This window comes from Perna viridis, chromosome 9 (genome assembly GCF_037379345.1).
Source record: "Perna viridis isolate PV_CMFRI_1.1 ecotype Kerala chromosome 9, ASM3737934v1, whole genome shotgun sequence".
NCBI lineage: Eukaryota > Metazoa > Mollusca > Bivalvia > Mytilida > Mytilidae > Perna > Perna viridis.
In genome coordinates, this window is record NC_142453.1 from 38,406,735 (window position 1) to 38,427,566 (window position 20,832).

Here is a 20,832-nt window from a genome sequence, read left to right on the forward strand (position 1 = left end):
GTCCTCGACAAACTCTATGGTTAAAGTTTGATTCAAAGCGTCAAATAGATATGACAGTGGTTTCATTTCTTTTAATATTTTTGGACTCAAATGTAAGTTACTAAATGACAGATGTTTTTGAAAGAAAAAAAACAGAGAAGTCGTGTCGATTCCTTTATTTGTGCATGAAGCCTTTTCTCATAACAATAAGGAATTGTAGTCATCAACATTAAACCCTTGCTTTCATTATGTAGTCCCTTGCAAAAAACAAAACTAAAAGTAATAAAATTGTGGATAATTAGCGGGTACCGAAAATCATTTTATACGAACAAATGATTTAATTGTCATGTCACTTTTTCATTGAACTATATAATATCTGCATTCGGAACCCTGGGTCGTCCGGCATTGTTCCGTATGGTACTCTATAAACGTTCTGATTGGCTAAAAAATTCAATTGAATGGATTCTATTCTTCCATTTGGAAAGAATACATAAAAGCTACTTTGAATATCCATAGTCGTTATGCATGCATACTGAACCAGAATATTGGATTTCAAACAATTTCAACTCTATGTCCCGTTGTTTATAAAACTACAGTTACCACAATTACCTTTTTACGAAGAATATAAATTATTACACACCTAATAGAATTATATATTTTTTTCATGCGATTAAGAAACATTACTGTAGTTTTTATACATATTTTATTTTATCATGATTAACCTAAAAATATTTCTTACAATTATATTTTTTTATATATTTATTTTTTGTTGGTTTGTATTAGTGATCATATAAAATATATATGATAATATAACAGTCAAGATATTTTCTGTTATATTTTGAAAAGTTATTATTTTTCATGTATATAGGAATATTATAAATCATAGAATGCGTTAGCCATAGCATTTCTTTAATCATGAGAAATATTTGAATTAAACTTTAAATTCGTACAGGAAGTAATAAAAATGACTCGACAAACCTTTTTTATTTACTTAAATAATGACATTCGAGTTAACTTTGTAAAATGTAACAATTAATGCCTAAATACTGTCTGCATTCGAAAATAACCAGCAAAGAATATATTTTGTCAGGAAATTTCTCGTTGATGTCATAATTACTCATATCCTTCATATAAAAAAAAATATATTTAATATTCATATCTTGCTAATAGTTCCGCCTTCCGTAATTTAAAATAGCTTTTTTTGTAATCCACACATTTATGTACAATGACATGATGTTATATTTTTACAAATCCTAGAAACAGATCATAAAATACATATTATAAGTGTTTGTTTACTAATGCTCTTCAAAGAGCTTTCAGTGGCGGAAAGAGGGGAAGGGAGGTTCTAGAGGTTGGACACTTTTGTTACAATATTATTGTGTAAAATTTGAACATAACTTAGTGACTCGTAGTCTTGACCCCCCTTTTTTAATTGTCCGTATCAGAACCATCACTTTTATAAATTTCTAGATTCGTCCGGACTATTAACGGGAAGCAAATCACCAAAATGTTTATCGCAGATATGAATGAAATTGTCTTCTATGCATGTAAAATTCGCCATTATGTCATGCTTCGGTCTTGTGTAATATTTTCTTATCATAAGAACTTAAATACAAGTTTCTCTCTTCCATTTCTTCATTTTTTCCAATCTTTTGCCCATTTTACAGATAGATATGACAGACCTAAACTTATTAATTTAATTAATGTCCTTGTTAAGTCGTTTGGAAAACTCTGATTTCCTATAAGGCTAGTCTGTACAAATTTAATCTGTTGAATTTGTAGAGGAAATACTAATAATGAAAATATAATTAAAAAAGCTTGCAGTATAAAAAAAAATCAGGCAATAAATTAAAACATAAAAATCAGGGAATGGAATCAGCAAATGTTTAATAATAATACAGGAAATCAACAATTATTTATTGATTTTATTACAAATATTACGATTTATAGATAATATGAATGTAACTGCAAATAATTTAAAAATTGGTTATAGTTTATATACGCGTGTGTGTTTTTTCTTTGATGTTGTTTTTGTTGTTTTATTTTATTTATTCTTTTTTTTTATTTCCAGAAAAGAAAAAATATAGCCAAAAAAAAAAAGAGAAGCCCTATAGAATTATATTTAAAATTGTTTCTGTACAAGTAGCAATTGGTATAATTAATTATTTGCTGATTTTTATAACGGTTTTACCAGTGATCAACATAGATATGTCAATGGCCTTTTTGTCTACTTATACAGTTAAAAATCAACACTTCACTGTGTTATCCCGTAGTCTAACCATGGGTGACATATATCCTAATGTAAATCATTAATTAATATAATTAGGGTCTTGTTGTCTCATAGTTTAATTTGTCACGTCCGTATGAAATTTCCGTTAAAATTCTTTTTCTTACTGTATTCCTGATGTAATTAGATAGTTTGTCGGAACTCCGTCGCCATCTTACTTAGCTGGTGTTGCCACTTCGAAAGGGGACCTCTCAAATGGGGATTTTCTCCATAACAAACTGACAATCCTCTCACAATTTTCAATATTACATTCCAAAACACGGAAACTGCCAACACAAGTCCGAGTACTTAAATATAATATCATGAAGATTATCGTCTGCTTGTCTAGATCCACTATAGAAGTTGTAAATTTGGTGTCAGGTTTGAGTGTCACCCGGCTAATTTCGGTAAAATATGTGGTAAGCCATTCGCGATACCTAGGACTATCGGAACTATTCGAGTGTTACGTAGTAATGCTACCTCTTTTTTGAAGAAGTTGTGCAGTGGACCTATGTTGTAATTGTGAAACGGAGCTCAAATAAAAAAGCTCTCAGTCTATTATTTGTTTCGCTATTTATCAAAACATCACATAATGTTTTGTAGTAGACTTTTTAATCAAAGACCATGAAAGCTGTACAGAATAACCTCTATATAGAAATAAATTCGATTATGAATTGACTTTTATTTAAAGTTGAAACGAATGGGTTTATATTTTATATATTTTGTCATTTTAATATACTTGAAAGTTTTAATTTCCAAAGAATATGGTTCCAGCTTCCGAATAAAAACAAACGACCAAATTTAAGTTAGATTACTTTGATGTAGCTGAATTCATTAAGTGCCTTACTCTCTTACATTACAATATTTCATTGTCAGAGTATAACAATGACTGTCACTATACCGACACAGAACGCGTTGGGAAGTAAAACCCATAGAGACCAATGGATATCAGAAATCACGCAACTCTAATAAACCAAACAATACCACTTATCTGTAATAGATATATACTGAGGATACCTGCGAGCTACATACCTGTTATTTTTACCTGAAATTCTCATCAATAATGCAACGTTTAACAGATATGTATCGTAAAAATGACGGATTACATACTATTGCATTGAATAAGCAATCTTAGGTTGTCTAGCAAGGTGATATACCCATAATGAAGGCAACTGTAAAGTTATACGCTGCTCTCTCACGAATGAAGCTCAATCCGTCTGTCTGATACTCCTAAGAGATTCACAAACCGTCTGACTAATTACTAATTAATACCAAATACCTATCAATTTATGACGTTGCATAATAAGGTCGTCGTATCTGGTTGCGAACAAGACAAAGATCCGGCCTGTTTGTTTATATTGACGGTGGTTTGTTTTAAAATTGCGATTGTTCTTGTTGATAATTCGTATATAAACATTAGATTAAAATGTGTACATATTATTTTAGATGACAATAATGTTATACGATACTCCAATTAGAATGATATATGATGGTCACCATCAGCAGTGTTATTTACAGCACATCGGGAATGTTGCCCTTGTTTTACCGACTGATTACGCCATTGTTTCCACGCAGTGACATAAGTGCTCACAAAATACCTTTGGATTGTGTTTGCGGCTTCAGATGGACAGATCGCGCCAGAACTATGGCGGCTAATGACTATACACAAACGACACCGAAACGGTCCTATTTGATTGATGCTTCTTTTACCATCAATATAAAATTGGTATCTGAATCCCGCTGTATACAGTGTTTTAGTATCTTGACTTTACATTCAAAGTTTATAAGAAATTTGTAAAAGATATGTTTACTTTAAAATAAAAATGTATGCATGACATCAAAAGAATGTATTAATAATAAGCACTGGAGATGATTTTTTATATAATTTCATCTCCCTTTAGTATGTGGAGAACAGACAGGCTATATCGACTCTCAAAATACAGTACCTATCACTTTAGCTGTTTTTCTTTAAATAGTATACTTCCTAAACATTTAATCATAAGCTACAACTTTCAATTCAGCAGATGTTGTTTGATTGTATTCAGTGTTTTATGTCACCAAGTCCGTAAATTTAGCACACAGATCGATTATAATGTCAAATGCTCAATCTTCATAAACAATTATTGGGTAATTAACGATGATATGACGCAACACCCCCAATCATTACAATGGTTGCTATAAAGCTGTAGAGTTTAAAGCATGTGCTGAAAATATGCTCCTTTTTTGTCTCCCGTTTTTTTTTTGCCACAGATACCCCAACATACAAAGGGTTAGAACACGTTGAATTTTGATTATAAGATATATTTTAACCATTAGAATTCTACTACTTAAGTACAAGTCCACTTAAAATTCAGACACTACCAATGGTAAAGTGATTCAGGTGAAGAAAAACCCACCAAGCAATTGCTACATATGCTATACTTTCACAAAACAACAATATTTTCTGCATTCAGAGCTGCACTTCTAAGAAAATCATACATTCATCTCCCGCTGAAATCAACCAAATGAAGCCAAATCAAGAACGATAACTCTTCCAAAATGCAAATTTCATGTACAATTTATGATTTTTATCTCAAAAGCGCAACAACCTAATGAAAAATTAAGACTGATTATGTGATCGGTAACTGTTTCTGAACAAGAAACAAGACTGAATTTGGTGAGTTTTTAACATGCATGAATCACCTTCTGTCTGATTTTTAGAAAGACTGATACTTAAATAAAAAATAGCAGAATATCAACGAGATCAATAACAGTTGATAGAAGATGAACTCTCAGCATATAAAATATATGCATATATGGTTAAACCTAAAAAGTAAATAACCGTTGAGGCTGTAAATATGCTTGAAGTGTATGGGGTTGGGATATTTGACCAAATCATCTTTTTGATATTGTAAAGGTATTCGACAGTGACTTTTCTGGATACATAAATATGGATAAGATTGAAGCTCTTTAGGTAACAATTATCTACGTATATAAATCAAAATATATATTTTTAATATATATTACATTTTTATAATCTTCTTAATAAGATATAAATAAGATATATTCTTTTCCCATGTAATCTGAAAACGCAGCCAAGTAGTTGTTTTAAATTTATAAAGTGTGACCTGAAGAAACCCTCTATTCCCGATTTGAAATATAAACAATGTTTCTCTCTTTGTTTTCAATTGTTGTTGTTGTTAAAGAGAGATAAATGTTAGAGGGTGTCTACATAATGAATCTGCGATAAAAATAACAAATGTTCCTAGTCAATTCTAACAATGACACAATTAGAAATAACCCAAGTGCATGCTTCCTATAACATGCGTTAAAATTAAAATGAAATTATCTGACATTGATCCATATTTACTTTATTTCTAATAGTCCTTCTATTCATGTATGTATGTATGTATGTATGTATGTATATTTGTCAATACTATTTTTGTTTTGCGATCATTGATTATTTTTTCTGGTTTTGTAACAGAAGGTCCAGTGCATGAAATTTTATTTTATACCAGAATTTATTTTTGACAAGTTTACAAATGCAGCACAAACTCATAATACTATATGAAATAACAGTTAAAATCAGCTTATACTATGGATAATTATTTCCGTCACTATATATGGACTAATTTCACAATTTGAGAAATTATTCATTCAGCCGATGTGTAGCGGCGCCTAGCGGATTGGGTGCGAGACTGTTGACTATAGTTATGGAACAAAGACGGGTCGCACCTTTTACAGATTTGGTGAATTATTTTGTTTAGAATATACACTTTACAGGTTATTTTATGATTATTTTCTATTGTTTTCATGATTGGCTTAAAGATCAAGTTGAACAACTTAAAGTCATAAGAGGCACTTATCAAATAAAGAAATATAATCTCCGATTAAAAATGGTTTGAAAGGCAGGTCGTGGTTTTTTTCTCACCTCAAACTTTTATAACAGCATTACTAAAATGGCGCATTTTAATTTTTATCAAAATAAAAATCAAGTTATCATAAATCTGTGTGCGAATTTCTTTAACACATGAATATCATTGCCTTTTTCGACATTTTTTATTTTAAATTTTCACAAAAGACTTTGATTTTTTTCGAGATAATTTTTTATATATGGTGTTCAAAAGATAGTATGAATAGAGAGCGTACTAAACCTGCACTTTCTACAATCACACAAAACTTTAGCGATTCCAACTATAGTTTTTTTTTTTAAATAACAGAATTTCGCATGTTTTTTTTTTCAGTAAGCGTATCTATGCATAGATTTATTTGATTAAAAAGTGTCATAGGCTGTCTAAATTTTTTAAATAGTATAGAAAATAATATTATTTGTGTGTCTTTCAATATAGCAATAAAATAAAACCAACTGAAATATAAATTTATCTGATATTATTTATTTTTAGTTATACTTTATACTAAATCGGTGCATTTACTACCACTTAAAGTAAATTCTAAAGTAAAAGATATTTAGTCGTAGATTTATCCGAGAATATGATGTATCTAATGCAGTAAAAATATTGAAAACTTGTGTATTTACCTTTAATAAAATAACATATTAGCCAGAAATAATATTTATCCGTTGGCTATTAGCTGTAACAGGAGGAGATCGGGTGGGCGGAGCTTAGATAGCTGTAAATCACCGCCAGTAATGTCATATTAACACATGCCCGTTGAAACATTTTACAGTGTTGGCGACAGTCTGACTGGGCCACCCTTGTAACAAATCGACCACTCAAATTCATGTATTTCATTGGCTAATTATATCTCGATCGACCAATCCACATAAAGCAAACATATCATTTTAATGACTAACAAATAATATGCTTTGGCTCGTTTGATAACACACAATGTGGTGAATTTCTCTGTCATGGACTTAAAAGTTGGGATGAATATTATTTGATACTAAAATTAATATTCTGACTTTGGAATGAGTGGCTTTTAAATATAGTGTATTGCATAGAAATTAAACTAAATGATTTATCAAGGTTCAAATCCGGAAATGGCTATGGCATACAATCCGTTTCTATTTCACAGACAGTCTGACTATGGTTCCCTACTTCAGCAACACTATCTACCGTCTGTTCAGCACTCTGGAATTCCGGCATCGTTGTTTCCGAAACTACAACAAAGTATGGCTCGATCGTCATTACCGCCGGGTGATCTGTTACACCCTCTATACCAAAGACCCTTGCGGAGTCTGGAACCCCCTGAATCTGAAGTTCAGGATGATCCCAAAGTGGAACTGGAAGGCAAGGACCTATGGGAACAGTTCCATAAACTTGGAACAGAAATGGTTATCACAAAATCAGGAAGGTAAATAATACATAAATATTGTAAACGAGAATGTAAATAGTATGTTATGAAGTATTTTTGATATCAAATATATTGTTGGTTTTACGCAAGATATTTGTATTTTTCATGTTGTCTGTTTTCGTATAATTTGTATATATTTGGTACATTTTTAAAATTATTATATGCACGAAATCGTAAGCCACCCTACAAGACGTATTGATATACCCGCCGTGTAAACAAGTATATATTTCTCGTGTTGTATTAATATATTTTTGTGACTTTGAATATAAATTACATTTCTTTCTACAAATAATCATAAATATAAATGAGTCTTTCTTTAAAAAAAAGAAAAAAAATAATTAAAGATTTTATATCTTTGAAGTAGAAATTAAACTGAAAGTTTTCGTCTCAAATTAACTGTTTTGTTTTGTTTTGTATTTTGTTTTTTAATTTGCAACTGGTCTGGAAAATATACAGAACTATTTAATTTTTATTAATTAAGAATAAAGAATAAAGACTAGGATAAACATTGTCGGTAAATGATAGAAATGAAGATACAAAAATCATTTTTTTACGCATTTGTTTATCACTGTTCACTGTCGATTGTTTATTTTAATTCAAGCATTTATTTATCGAAATTTACATGTTAACCAGTTTCCCTTTTGAATATTTATTTCTATGTGAATCTGGTTTCTTACACCTGCTATTATTTCCACTCACCATGAATTTATATATTTATAAAAGATTTCAGTTTCTTGTTCACACATAATAAATTGTCATGCAAGTTTCATAAACACGACTGCTATAATGTAATTAAAATTATGATTTTTTTTTAATTTAAAAGTTATGACATTGTAATATTTGATAATATATCCGTGATTTTTACACTGATCCATTTCTAATTGGCCTTGTCATTTTATATTAGCCCTCTCACGACCTTGTGACATAACTTAAATCCGCTATTCAGTTACAGATTTTAATTTCATTAACTTGTAACGTAAACTCTCTATCGGTGTAAGGGCTTAGTGTCAAACTGGTCCATATCTATATCTGTATGTATATAATCAGCGTTTCACAGCATCCTATACAACACTTACATCATATTATTAAGAGGGGCTGGAAAGGGTTTATTAGATTTAAATTAAATCCATCCCACAGTAAACATGGAACGCTACAACATCCAGGTATAGAGACCTATATTATCACGCTATGCGCGATATGATTTTAATATTTTAAGTACCATTGTAAATAGACAAAATTTATTTAGATAAATTTTCTCGTTGACGCTAATGAATTTAGTACGACTGATAATTTTCTTAAGTGATAACTCCGGAAAAGGTGCATTAAATAAATTAATTTTGATTAGAAATGCATGTTCGATAGATATGTGTGTAAATATGAACGTGTCTGGCAGTGGGAAAAATAAACAGCATAGTGTTAGCTTTGATTACGATGAAGAAACTGTGTCTCCTCTTATATCGGAATATTTGCCTCTTTTGCTGACACCTCATGAAAATATTTACTTTTTGATAATTGCATGTTGGTATTTGGTTATAAAAGTACATTAATCACTGAACACTTACCATAACATCATTGGTTTCTTTCATTTAAGAAGTGAAGAGATGAACATATTTGTAATGATGATATAATATTAAGTTATAAATTTTATGCAGAATTTGAATTATAACAGTGTAATTCTAGCACGATATGAGTAGAGTAATATCGAAGCTGTTGTAAATTTTCACCATAATGATTCACTTGGGCGAGAAATAACAAAACATTAACACTAAAAATCCTCAACAAATGCAGGTCTTTGATGTTGACAAAACATTATCACACGAGCTTCCTTTCGTTGCACCCAAAAGGACACAAACAATTTAACAAATTCGTCCGAAATCCTTTGAAAGTGCATGTCCCAGTCATACAAGAAAAACACATTAAAGGGATAAAAGCATGATGGGTTTTGGTATATCTGTAAAGCCTCTCTTTGTAATATATTCGTTGACTACTGTTGTTTTACAACACAAACAATAGCTAAACAAAAACCCAACACTATACAAGTTAGCAGTTTACTCGGTAGGCTGAAATTTCATTAGGTATAATACCTTATGCATAGGGTCATAGGTCAATGTTGACAAGGCTATCATTGCCTCGTAATGTCTTATTGCACACAAGAATTAACTTTATACAGAAATTGTACTACTAAGGTCAATTTAAATTAACTGAAATTTTGTAATATCAGAAATGATCGGGATAGACTGTATTAGCCTTAACGTATCCCATTTTTAAATGTGATATTTTATAGGAAGTCTGTGGAAAGCTCAGAAGAGTTTTTGAAATGGGAAATACCTAGAAGAGGGAATTCAACAAATCAAACTGTTTTATCAGTATATTTGTTTTTACTGCAGTATTTCGTTCATTTCAGACGAATGTTCCCTCCATGTAAAATAAAAGTATCTGGCCTGGACAAACGTGCAAAGTACATCCTTTTGATGGACCTGGTTGCTGTTGACGACTGCCGCTATAAGTTCCACAACAGTCGGTGGATGGTGGCTGGAAAAGCTGACCCGGAAATGCCAAAAAGGATGTATATCCATCCCGACTCTCCTGCAACAGGAGAACAGTGGATGCAGAAAGTCGTCAATTTCCATAAACTTAAGCTGTCTAACAATATCTCGGACAAAAGCGGATATGTAAGTGTAAGATCATTTTCTAATTTATATATCTCAATATTGAACCTTGGTTGTCGAATGGGTGGGGGTCCCAATATTCTGACCATTTCAGGCACTTTATTTTTGGAATGTGGTGGTTGATAGTTAGTGGCTGCTCTTGCTCATCCTTTAAACAGAGGATGAAGGGATTATTCTTTGACAATGGACAGGTGTTCGGGATCAAATGATTAGGTGTTAAAATACTAATAAGACTAACAGTATAGGAAATTACTCGCTAACAAACCTGTTTACCGATTAATAAAATGTGATTTGTCACCAGAAGTGATAACGAGCACTCTAAGTTGATACCTAGTCAGGTTTCTGGTCAATCTCTTCACACATTACCTACTGTGGGTATAATTTATCCAGAAATACAAGTATCCTAATTTCACATATTTTGGTGTGAAATGGACATATGGTCAGGGAAGTGGATTGTTCCTGCAGCCCACTTCTCGCTAGCTCTGTGATCGTTTTCACCTACAGTGAAATGTGTCAACTTTGATTTGGCGGTGTGTTTTATCTTTTTAATTACCAACAAGTGAACTAGATTTTTATGTAATAAATATGTTATGGTAGTAACGACCCCAGAGGAAAATGGTGTAAATACAAGAGATCTGAAGATAGACACACATGTTCTTCTTTTGTCTTTTTCAATTTTCAATTTATCACAATTTTTCATCAAAATTAAAATAAAAGAACTTTTACACTTCTGTTCAGTCATTCTCACACCTCGCTTTACGATGTTAAGAGCATTATTTCTATTTCGAGATATCTAAATTTACCATCAATACAAAAATAAAGAACTTTTACACTCGTGCTCCAAGAATTTCACACTACAATTTATTACAATTGGAACCTAAAATTGATAAAATCATGGCCCTCTTCAAACCAATGTCTTTGAACAAAAATTATTATAACACCTTTAAATAATGGCTTGATCTAAAACTGATCATAAGGTGTTCGTTATCTTTCTGGCATCAGGGCGCATAATGCATAACCAAATTCGTATGAATGCGTTCTACAACTTTGTTTACAATCATATGTAATTTGGTTTTTAATATTTGACCTGTTTCAATGCGACTTATTTTCAGTGTGTACAGTATTTCTTATCAAACCCAAGTGTACTATAGTCGAGTAACTAAAAGTTTCTCCATAATACAGAGAGTTTAGTGCTAAATATATGGTATCAGTCTCAAAATTATTTCGATATATGTGTATGTTCAAATAATTACGTATTATTGAAGTTGTACAATTTTATGAAATAGTCTTGGGTTCTGATGAGATTATTAATTAAGGGATAAAATTACATTGAAATAAAAATTCTATATTATTAATGTTCGATAATAAGGTCCCCAGGTAGTACTTAAGTTTCTCCATCTGGTTATAAATGGTATGAATAGTTTTATGAATTCCCAATAGAACAACACAATATTTTTTTGTGTCAAGGGGCATGGTAAATTAAGTATTTCGTTTCCTGGTCATATGAGTGCACATTTTAGTAAGGATAATTGACAGCAGAGTTCGGGATGGAGTTATGACTTGTGATACGGTCATCAAAAACTCTGAAAAGAAAATTACAGGCGTTTTTATAATTAAACAACGAGTGAACATGGTGTGAAGTACACGGCTACTGAAATTATACACCTTAATATGGCTACTAATTGTAGGCTGTGTTCTAAAACCTCCAAATAACTCTATTAACTCATGAGTTAAACCGGATCAAGTTTCTTCTTCGACATTTGATTTGTCTTTTAGACTCGTTGGTCACTACACTTATTCACCTTCTTTTGGAGACGTTGAATATCATAATTCATATCAGTTCGTGATGGCTTGTGATGTTTTATTTTTGTTTGCTTCAATTTAAAGGATTGAGTTTATAAAAGAAGCTCTAAATTGATTTGAAAACGTCAAAACAGACACTTTAAACTGAAAGATAAATTTCTTATCGAAAAATGCATGATATTTCTTTTTAACGGATTTGGCTAAGGCGAACGATGTCGACGATTAATAAATCATAAATATATAATATTTTAAACATATAAAGATTCTGAACACTTTCTAAAGATTCGAAATTTACTGATTTGTTTTGTTCGTGCATTATATTTACGACAACATTTCATAATAAAAGCAATAATAAAGATAATTTAACGAACAGGAATTAAATTTTATTATTTTTCTGAAAGGCGTCTAATAAAATAATAACGTCTATTGAAGAAAGGCCAATCTATCTATATGTAGTACACGTTGACAGAAAACACACTTCGCCTTTTATTTAGATTGCGCAATACTACAAGACTTAACGTACCACATATCATTATCATTTAATGTTCTCCGTGATAATAAATTATATCATGTAGTTGTGACTAACGCCGTAATGTACAGTATGTCCAAATTTGTCGCCGATTAGTCGGGTTGACCATCATGTTGAATGCCTGTTGATTTATGGACGGTAAAACTTGAAGATTTATTTAATAATCTGTTTATAAAATGAAGCAAAGCTTTCTTGAGCCTTATGTGAGACAGTTTCTTGTCGCTTGATTCGCAATATTTAAAGCTGAAAAAATGACGTGCATTAACAACAGTATGTTTTCTATAACCCAACAATATTTGCTGCAACTGATGAAATTTCGCATTTTTTATTGTTTTTTTTAATACACGTAAGATCATGATGGTTTATGAATGTGTCTTTGTCAAGTGAGTTGCTTGCACAAATCCTGTATTTTGTGGCAATGTTATCGGAACAATAACTCTTGACATGTCCATATCTACCAACAATATCAGTGCAGTTTTAACGATTTCCAATGGCTTTATACTGTCTGAAGTTTTCTGTCTCCTAAGATGAAGCAACGAAAAGTTTGATCTGAAAACAAGATTTTATGGATCTCTCACTGGCTTGGTGTTATGTTGGATAGATACATCTGATATTTCTATCTTTTATTACGTTACAATTGACTGAAGTATGCATCACTTTTCTAATCGAATGTTAAAAGTATTATGTGTCAGAATTACCATCTATTCAAAGAAAGTTGACATTTTTAATATGAATAATTAAGTTCAAAATGGTTTTAATAATCCCAATCATTATTCAACAATGGAGAACTCAATTCTAGCGATCTCAGTCAATGTGAATATTGTGTCGAGTCTAGTTACGCAATGTTCTATCGACAGGACCAGTTTCAGGCAACCAGAATTGATGGATATTGTTCTTCCATACAAAAATGGCGCCAGGTCTAATAGAAATCGTCGCTAATTTGTACTATCTTGATCAAATCTCCTATCTAAATTTTGCCGTGGATTTGTTAGGTTTTGTTTAAGTGAACAAACTGTTTTCCTCTCCCTGGGCTATTGTCACAACTGATCATTCAACTTTCATTTGATATTGTGTAAGTCATCCGGATTTAAATATCTAACGGGAAAGTTTGAGATGATTTTTTACATGAAAAATAAATCTTTAAACTTCCGTTATTTTACAATTCATTATAATATTTATTTATTTAGTTAAGACTATGTGATGATAGGTTTAGTTAAGATTATGTGATGATAGGATTCACATCATGAAAGAAATCATTTTGTGCATTTAAAGTATAAACGTCATGGTGATGCACATTAAACACGAGGCCAATATGTTCACTTTGGGAGCAGCCATTTCATCTATATGGAGATAAATTGTTTTTTTTTATGATTTTTTTCTCGTTGAAATAACTTTATACATTTTTCACTGAAATCTTTTCATGATAAAAGTCAAATTCTTTTAATTTTCATGGAAAAGCCGTAGCACTTAAGGACAGCAAAGTTTAGCCTCGACATCGAGCTTAGCTTCCATTGATCACAAGCTTTTTTAAAAAAATTGGTAGAAATTCCTAGGATAAGAAAACAGTGTATGAAGTGGCTGAAAAACAAACCGTGCAGAAAAGAAATCACTAGAATTTTATGAATGAACCGTGTTATCAGAAACATATGTTAAAAGCTTCTATGTACATTAAGGCTAATGTAAGAAGCATAGAAATTGACACTAAACTTGTAGAGGGGAAGTCATTACTCAAATTCTAACATCAATATACTTAGAATCATTTGTTTCAATAATTGTTTAACAACTGAAACTAGTATTGTAAACTTTTCAAAATTTGAGAAACGTAAATTAAAAAAAAATCAACATATCATTGAAAAACAAACTTGTTCTACAAATTCATAGAAATAAGTTGAACGGTTCTTGCAAGTGCTTTATTTGTTTCCTATTTCTTTTTTCAGACGATCCTGAACTCAATGCACAAGTATCAGCCTCGTTTCCATTTAGTGCGGGCAAATGACATACTAAAGTTGCCGTACTCTGCCTTCAGAACATACGTATTCAAAGAAACAGAGTTTATAGCGGTTACAGCTTACCAAAACGAAAAGGTAACGATTCCTTTAAGAATCTGTCAAGTCGGTAAAGATATTCAAAATTGAATAATTAATAAATACTCCTCTTTTCCAGTAATATATTAGCTCGAAGAAATCAGCAAAGTGAAAAACAAATTCTATCAATTGATATGAAATAATATGTAGTGGTATGATTAGACTTTCGACTACAAAACAACTTTTAAAGGTACAAGTTCAATATACCAATTTGTGTTTCATTCATCTTATATAAGTTTTGCTACTTAAGAAAATACATTTTTATAATATTTTATTGTAGATTACCCAGTTGAAAATAAATCATAATCCGTTCGCTAAAGGCTTTAGAGATACTGGCGGAGGAAAGAGAGAAAAGAAGTAAGTCACACACATAATTGTAGTTTGCTGTCACACAAGTAATGCAAAAACAGTTTTTTTTTTAATGCAAAACAATAAGCATTCTACCCAGTTGGTATTTTGTTTTACTTATATTATAATAGTATTTAAAGATCGATTAGAATCGAGTATAGTGTTGACACCAATATTCGATTTACCCCCTAATTCTTTATTGGCATGATCTTAAATGAACCTGTATTTTTTAGTTTTCTTAGAGTTTATTTTCGGTTGTCGTTCAGTTTTTTTCTCACTGTTATTTTGATTTGGTCTTTTGTTCTTTGACTTCCGAGGTTCGGATACCATTCAAGTCGTTCTTCAATCAAATGTCTTTCTCTCTCTAAGAAAATATATTAAACGAATTCGAGGTGTTTCACATGCTAGTTTTTACAGCCAGACACAACACAGGACCACGCCCCTTGTTCAATAGGAATCCTCTACATAGTCCCTACTTTATAGACAGAGATGACAGTGTAAATTATTACATTTTGATAACAATGACGATTAACTACAACCATGAACACATAACATTGTGTAAAATTAATTACAAATTAACGCTTTTACTGGCTATTGAATATATATCGAATCCAACATGACAGTTCATCGGTCTAACTGGGGAGGAAACTTGATGCTACAAATATTGTCCTTTATTAGTTTATTGTCTGATGATTGATTTTTGTGTTGAATAATGGAAACTCAAATTTCTTGATAAGTTATTTTTGTCACTAATTAATTCCCTCTCGAATTAGTGTACTCAAATAACACAATGATTCGGCAAACATCTCACTAATACTTGTGAAATATTGCACATAGTTATAAGCCTCCTTCGGAAGGGTCGTATTCTAAACCGTTTAATGTAAATAATTTATATGTTAAAAATGAAATCCACCAAACGAACTTTTTAAAATGGTTATAAAAAAGAAACTAAAGCTGTTTAAATTTGATCAGAATATTCTTGAAAGTTTACACTATCTGAAAATTAAAAGTTTTTTTTATATATTTTGATTTGTTTTGCATGTATCCAATATGGAGTATATTCCAGACTTGGGAAATGAATAATTAATAATATTCAGATTTTTAAATTATGAAAGTATAATTACAATTATTCTCTAATTGTATTTATGTTGATTGTTAGTTAAAATGATCGATACTAGAATAAATTATATAATAAAATGCCCTCTTTTCAGTTTTTTTTAGGATAAAATAATTGAATTTTCAATCTTTTCCAGTTTTAAATGAATTTATCTATATCAACGGAAGTACTTATGCCATCTGGGGTCCGGGAGTCCTTATGCCATATGGGGTCCGAGAGTCCAAGACAAGATTTCATTTTACCTAAGTGAACCATTGAAAGAAATGAGATTATGATGTTAATGTTTATATCCATTGAAGATAACATTTTCCCTCAGAATTTCATGAATGAAAGTATAGGGAACTGTCGTATCGTTAATATGGACCAAACAAACACTACTGGCATAGCTTACACACAGGCCTGTTGTCCTACATTAGTCATCTATCTAAAATCAAGTGAAACTTTGCATGTGTTTGATCAAGGATTAACAAAAGTCTATCTCTTTATTGTGACCACAAGTGTCTATATCAGTATAGATGTAGCGCCAACGAGGGTGACAGAAACTACATATGTTTATTCTAGTTTTGATGAAGACTCTCGAGAAATTCCGAAGTAACTAAGACATTCGATTGGTTCGACGCGTCGGGAGTCTGTATTTCAATTACTGGCACGGTGTTCTTTTCAAGTGGTTAGGTAAACAAACTGCTCTCGTAATGATTAATCTTGTCCCCTTTACAACAATGTATCAAATGTTTTTTTCCTTTCAGACGTATGCTTTTACAACCAACTAACGCCAGTTCTCAACATCACGACAACTCCAATACGTACGACACACACAGTGACGACGATGATAATGAAGATGCAGATATTTGCGTCGATGACGACGTCGATGAAAATGTCGACGATAAGGATTCAACGCCGAGTTTGCCAACAGTACAAGGTATGGATTTCTGGAGATTATCTTTCTCTTATAATTATGTAAACAAAAAGGCGGGGAATTAAACACAGTTCGGCGCCTTTCAATATAAAACAAGCAAGTTGTATTCTTTAAATAAACACTTAGACTGTAGACGGCGGTACTTGAGAGAAAATGTTGACACTCAGTGAAACGATGAAGTGCATAACTTTTCCTGAATTATCCTTGTCAGTTTGACAACCCCCTTCATAATGAAAAATACTGAAAATATAAACCCAAGACCAATTATGGCCACAACAGTTGTAAAACATTCCGACACTTGCCAGATTTCAGCAGATTTAAATTACTTTTTAATAATTTTATGTGATTATAACATAAAGCTACACGAAAGTCTTTTATTGAGAAGTCTGGTATAATAAAATTTGATGGATGTGAAAATTTCTAAATTAAGTGTGAAGACATTATTGTAACCAAGCACCCATTAATGTGTAAGCTATAGGGGAATTAGTGGTGTTTTATTAAATTATTTGGCTTATTATTATTTCATTGACGAAAACAAATTAATTTCTAAATGATTTCTTTAACTCTGGAGGTGGTAGAGTAATACCTTTATGAAATAGAAGCAAACTTTAAAACATTCCAGAAATGATTTAACTTTTCATAATAGTCTTTCACTTAATTTTCCACTCCTAAACATTTTAGCTAAATTGACAATCCAGTCTTTAACTATTAATTTACTGTAAAAATATCTCATCAAGTTGGTATCTTTATAATACATTATCATAACTAAACGACATGTGTGGCGCAGTGATTTCTCAGAGCGAATATGTTTTCTGACAATATCAGTGCATGAATGTCAGAGTCTCCACACTTTCTGACAAGACGATTTTATCTCCGGATTCTTATCTCTGTCTACAACACCATAACATGCATTCCGGATTTACCCAGAACCGATTTGTCTGCTACTGTCTTGTTACCTACCTACTATCTGTCGCGAGCTGCAGCAAATATCATTATACTCTATACTTAAAAACGCTCAAATGATGCCAGAATGACTCGCCAAAAACGCTGTATCTTTCAGTTTGTTTATTTGATAGATATTTAGATAAAGTATTTACAAGTTTTTAAAAAGATGAAAATATCTTCGCTCTTATCAAAGATTATCACTCCGATTTTTTGTCTCTCGTCTAAGATTTACTGCTGTTTCTCACAACTTCCTTGAAACGTTTATAACAAGTTAATATCCCAATTAAAACAAACATAGGTTGATAAAAGAAGAATTTCCCACTTACTTCCCTTTATCTTTGCCTCAACTTGTACAAAACGACTTCTTATTAAAACAAGCAAATTCAAGAGACACTATCGAATATTTATTGAAAGCGCGAGAATATTAACCATGATAAAGGGATTAAGTTATGAGCACTGCTGTATTCATATAAGTGCTTCAAATAAAAACGTTCAATATACTTTAATCGGCGATAATTAGGCAAGGGGTGTATACAAGATCTTTACTAACTATCAGTTCGCATACAAAATTTAGAATTCGTGTTCTGTTATCAAAAACCAAACACGGTAAAGCCCTGTTTTTCCGGAACCTTGTAACGACATAGGTGTAAGATTTAACGATGAATGATGGAAGCTTATGTAATCTCATTTATTTATTAACTCTTTCTATCATATCGCTTGCAAACTTTTGACATTATTTAACACCATGCTTCAAAATAGGCATTTAAAAGTTTAATGTATATATCCAATAGTGATAGCTAATTCCGTGTATCTTTTGAGTTTACTTTTGTAATTGAGTGTCTTTGAGACTATCTAAAACCCGCGATTAGCTAAGTCTTTACATGATAAAACGAGTAAACTTAACGTTTAACTTGGTAAATAGTCAACAAACAACTACAAAATCCGTTAATGGCTATGGTATATTTCTTTAAAAGTACTCTGACGAGTTTACTAGGGCTTCAAGGAAACTTTTCTACAGATATAAAGATTTAACACTTCGTTGATATTTGCGTTTTTAATTTCATAATAAAGAGCTACCTTTAAGAAAGGAACAACCTAATCAAGACATTTAAGTTATTGACCTTAGCACTAAGCGCTTAATAAAATACCTCTCCAATTTCTTTTCAGAAAATCTTACGAAAATTGAAGAAATGAAAACAGAGGAGCATGAACGTGGGCAAGGGCAATTTAACACTGAATCACCCGATGCTAAAATGTCGGAAATAGATGATAAGGAATCCGAAGTCGACAAGAGAGAGCATTCAGTGATTTGTGAACGAGAAAAACACGAAATTGAAAAACGTGAACCAAAAGCATTATATAGACCACATGAGCTCGGAGATCGTGGAAAGGAATTTCCGAAGATTCAATTACCTTCTCCGACCATGGATAAAGTACTGGACTCTAGAAACTCTCACAGTGACACCTCAGACAATGACTCGAGAATAGAATCCCCCGAGAGAAGTAAATCACCTGCTAGTCCCGCTGTGACCCGTCATATGGGGTCCAGTCACAGTTTTCTCTCTAAAGACTTTTCTAGTCCGCCAAATGTGACCATAGTCCAACCTTCGCCATCTCATTCGATGTTCCCTTTCTTTTATCCATACTCGTCGTCATCATCCGGACTCCATCCGTACCAGTTAAATCCCATGTTATTACCAGGGAATCCGTCTCTACCTCCGGGACTTCAACTTCCGTTCATCCCATCGTCGAGACATTCGGAGATGGGTCATCTATCACCTAGTCACTCGCATGCTCTTTCAACGCTAAATCAACTGACTCTTCAAAATCATATGTTGTCCCAGAGTTATTCTAGTCTAAGTTCCGAGCTCAGTGGTAACAGCTCAGTATCCCCGACACAAAATACAACGGTCGGACCAATTTTCCCATCACGCACTAGTCCCAGATACTCTCCGTATTCTCTTCAATCGTCAAAATCATTTGTGCAAAGTACATCGCCTGGTTCCGGAAACGGAAGTAGGAATGAACAAGAAGCAGTTGGTATAAGTCGACCGTCTCCGATTAGACCACGAAGCCCTCTTACTCATCAAATTCCTTTCAGTTCTCTTCAAAACTCAACAAATCCAAATAATGAACTGAGACATATGGAACGAATGTTAAATGTATTGGACAGAAAAAGACTAGACGCACAGGAAAGGGAGAGAGCCATGTCAGATGTTCATTAAACGAAAATCACATTGTTATACTTGTAATAATAATTTAATGAAGTGAAAGAAATATCAGGTTTGATCAAAAAACTACTTTATAATAAGGGATTAAATTAGATACTTCAAAAAGTTTACAAACTGAAATAATGTTGTACAGTGCTCTCAATCAATTATTGATGGATTAATATAAATATAGTGCTATATATACTGGAAATCCAATGTACTTTAATTTCCAATGTTTATTATGAACGAGGGTGTAACTATTTAGTCTATTTCTTTTTATTCTCAGGATTTGAGCTTGTCTTTCAGTTTTGCAGATTTGTGTAGATGTTAAATTGGTGCATTTCTATGTAGGAATCAAACAGCAGAGTACACTAGCATCAATTTTATTGTTTATAAATAAAAAAAAGAAAGTTTGGCAAACGTATTTGGTATCTTAACTCCTTGTTTTTACTAATTTCATTTCTCCCTTAAACAAATTATATGGTTTTAAATCGATTAAATGTTGTAACTAATACCAGTTTTTAGTATGGTTTGAATAATTATCTGCTATTTGCAATGTTAAAATGATATTTTGCATTCATTATTTATCAAGTCTTTAAATAATCATTTTGTTTATATGAATAAAAATACAATAAATTTTATATACATGAAGATCGAGTAAACAAAAATGAATT

General features: G+C 31.7%; 1 protein-coding gene across 3 annotated transcripts in view; it reads left to right on the forward strand.

The window, feature by feature from the left end:
* LOC148608397 (uncharacterized) overlaps nt 1-20,316 on the forward strand; it is a 40,141-nt gene extending 19,825 nt beyond the window's left edge. The window contains exons 2-7 of one of the 3 annotated variants that reach the window (XM_088545528.1): nt 7,259-7,537; nt 9,942-10,215; nt 14,476-14,622; nt 14,903-14,979; nt 16,834-17,006; nt 19,116-20,316. In XM_088545528.1, the coding sequence (XP_088401654.1) occupies nt 7,259-7,537; nt 9,942-10,215; nt 14,476-14,622; nt 14,903-14,979; nt 16,834-17,006; nt 19,116-20,173 (2,008 nt within the window). In that variant the 3' untranslated portion in view covers nt 20,174-20,316. Of the gene's footprint in view, nt 1-7,059; nt 7,538-9,941; nt 10,216-14,475; nt 14,623-14,902; nt 14,980-16,833; nt 17,007-19,115 lie in introns of those variants that run through there. The other 2 variants (XM_088545529.1, XM_088545530.1) reach the window with 2 other exon arrangements.
* The last annotated feature ends 516 nt before the right edge of the window (nt 20,317-20,832 follow it).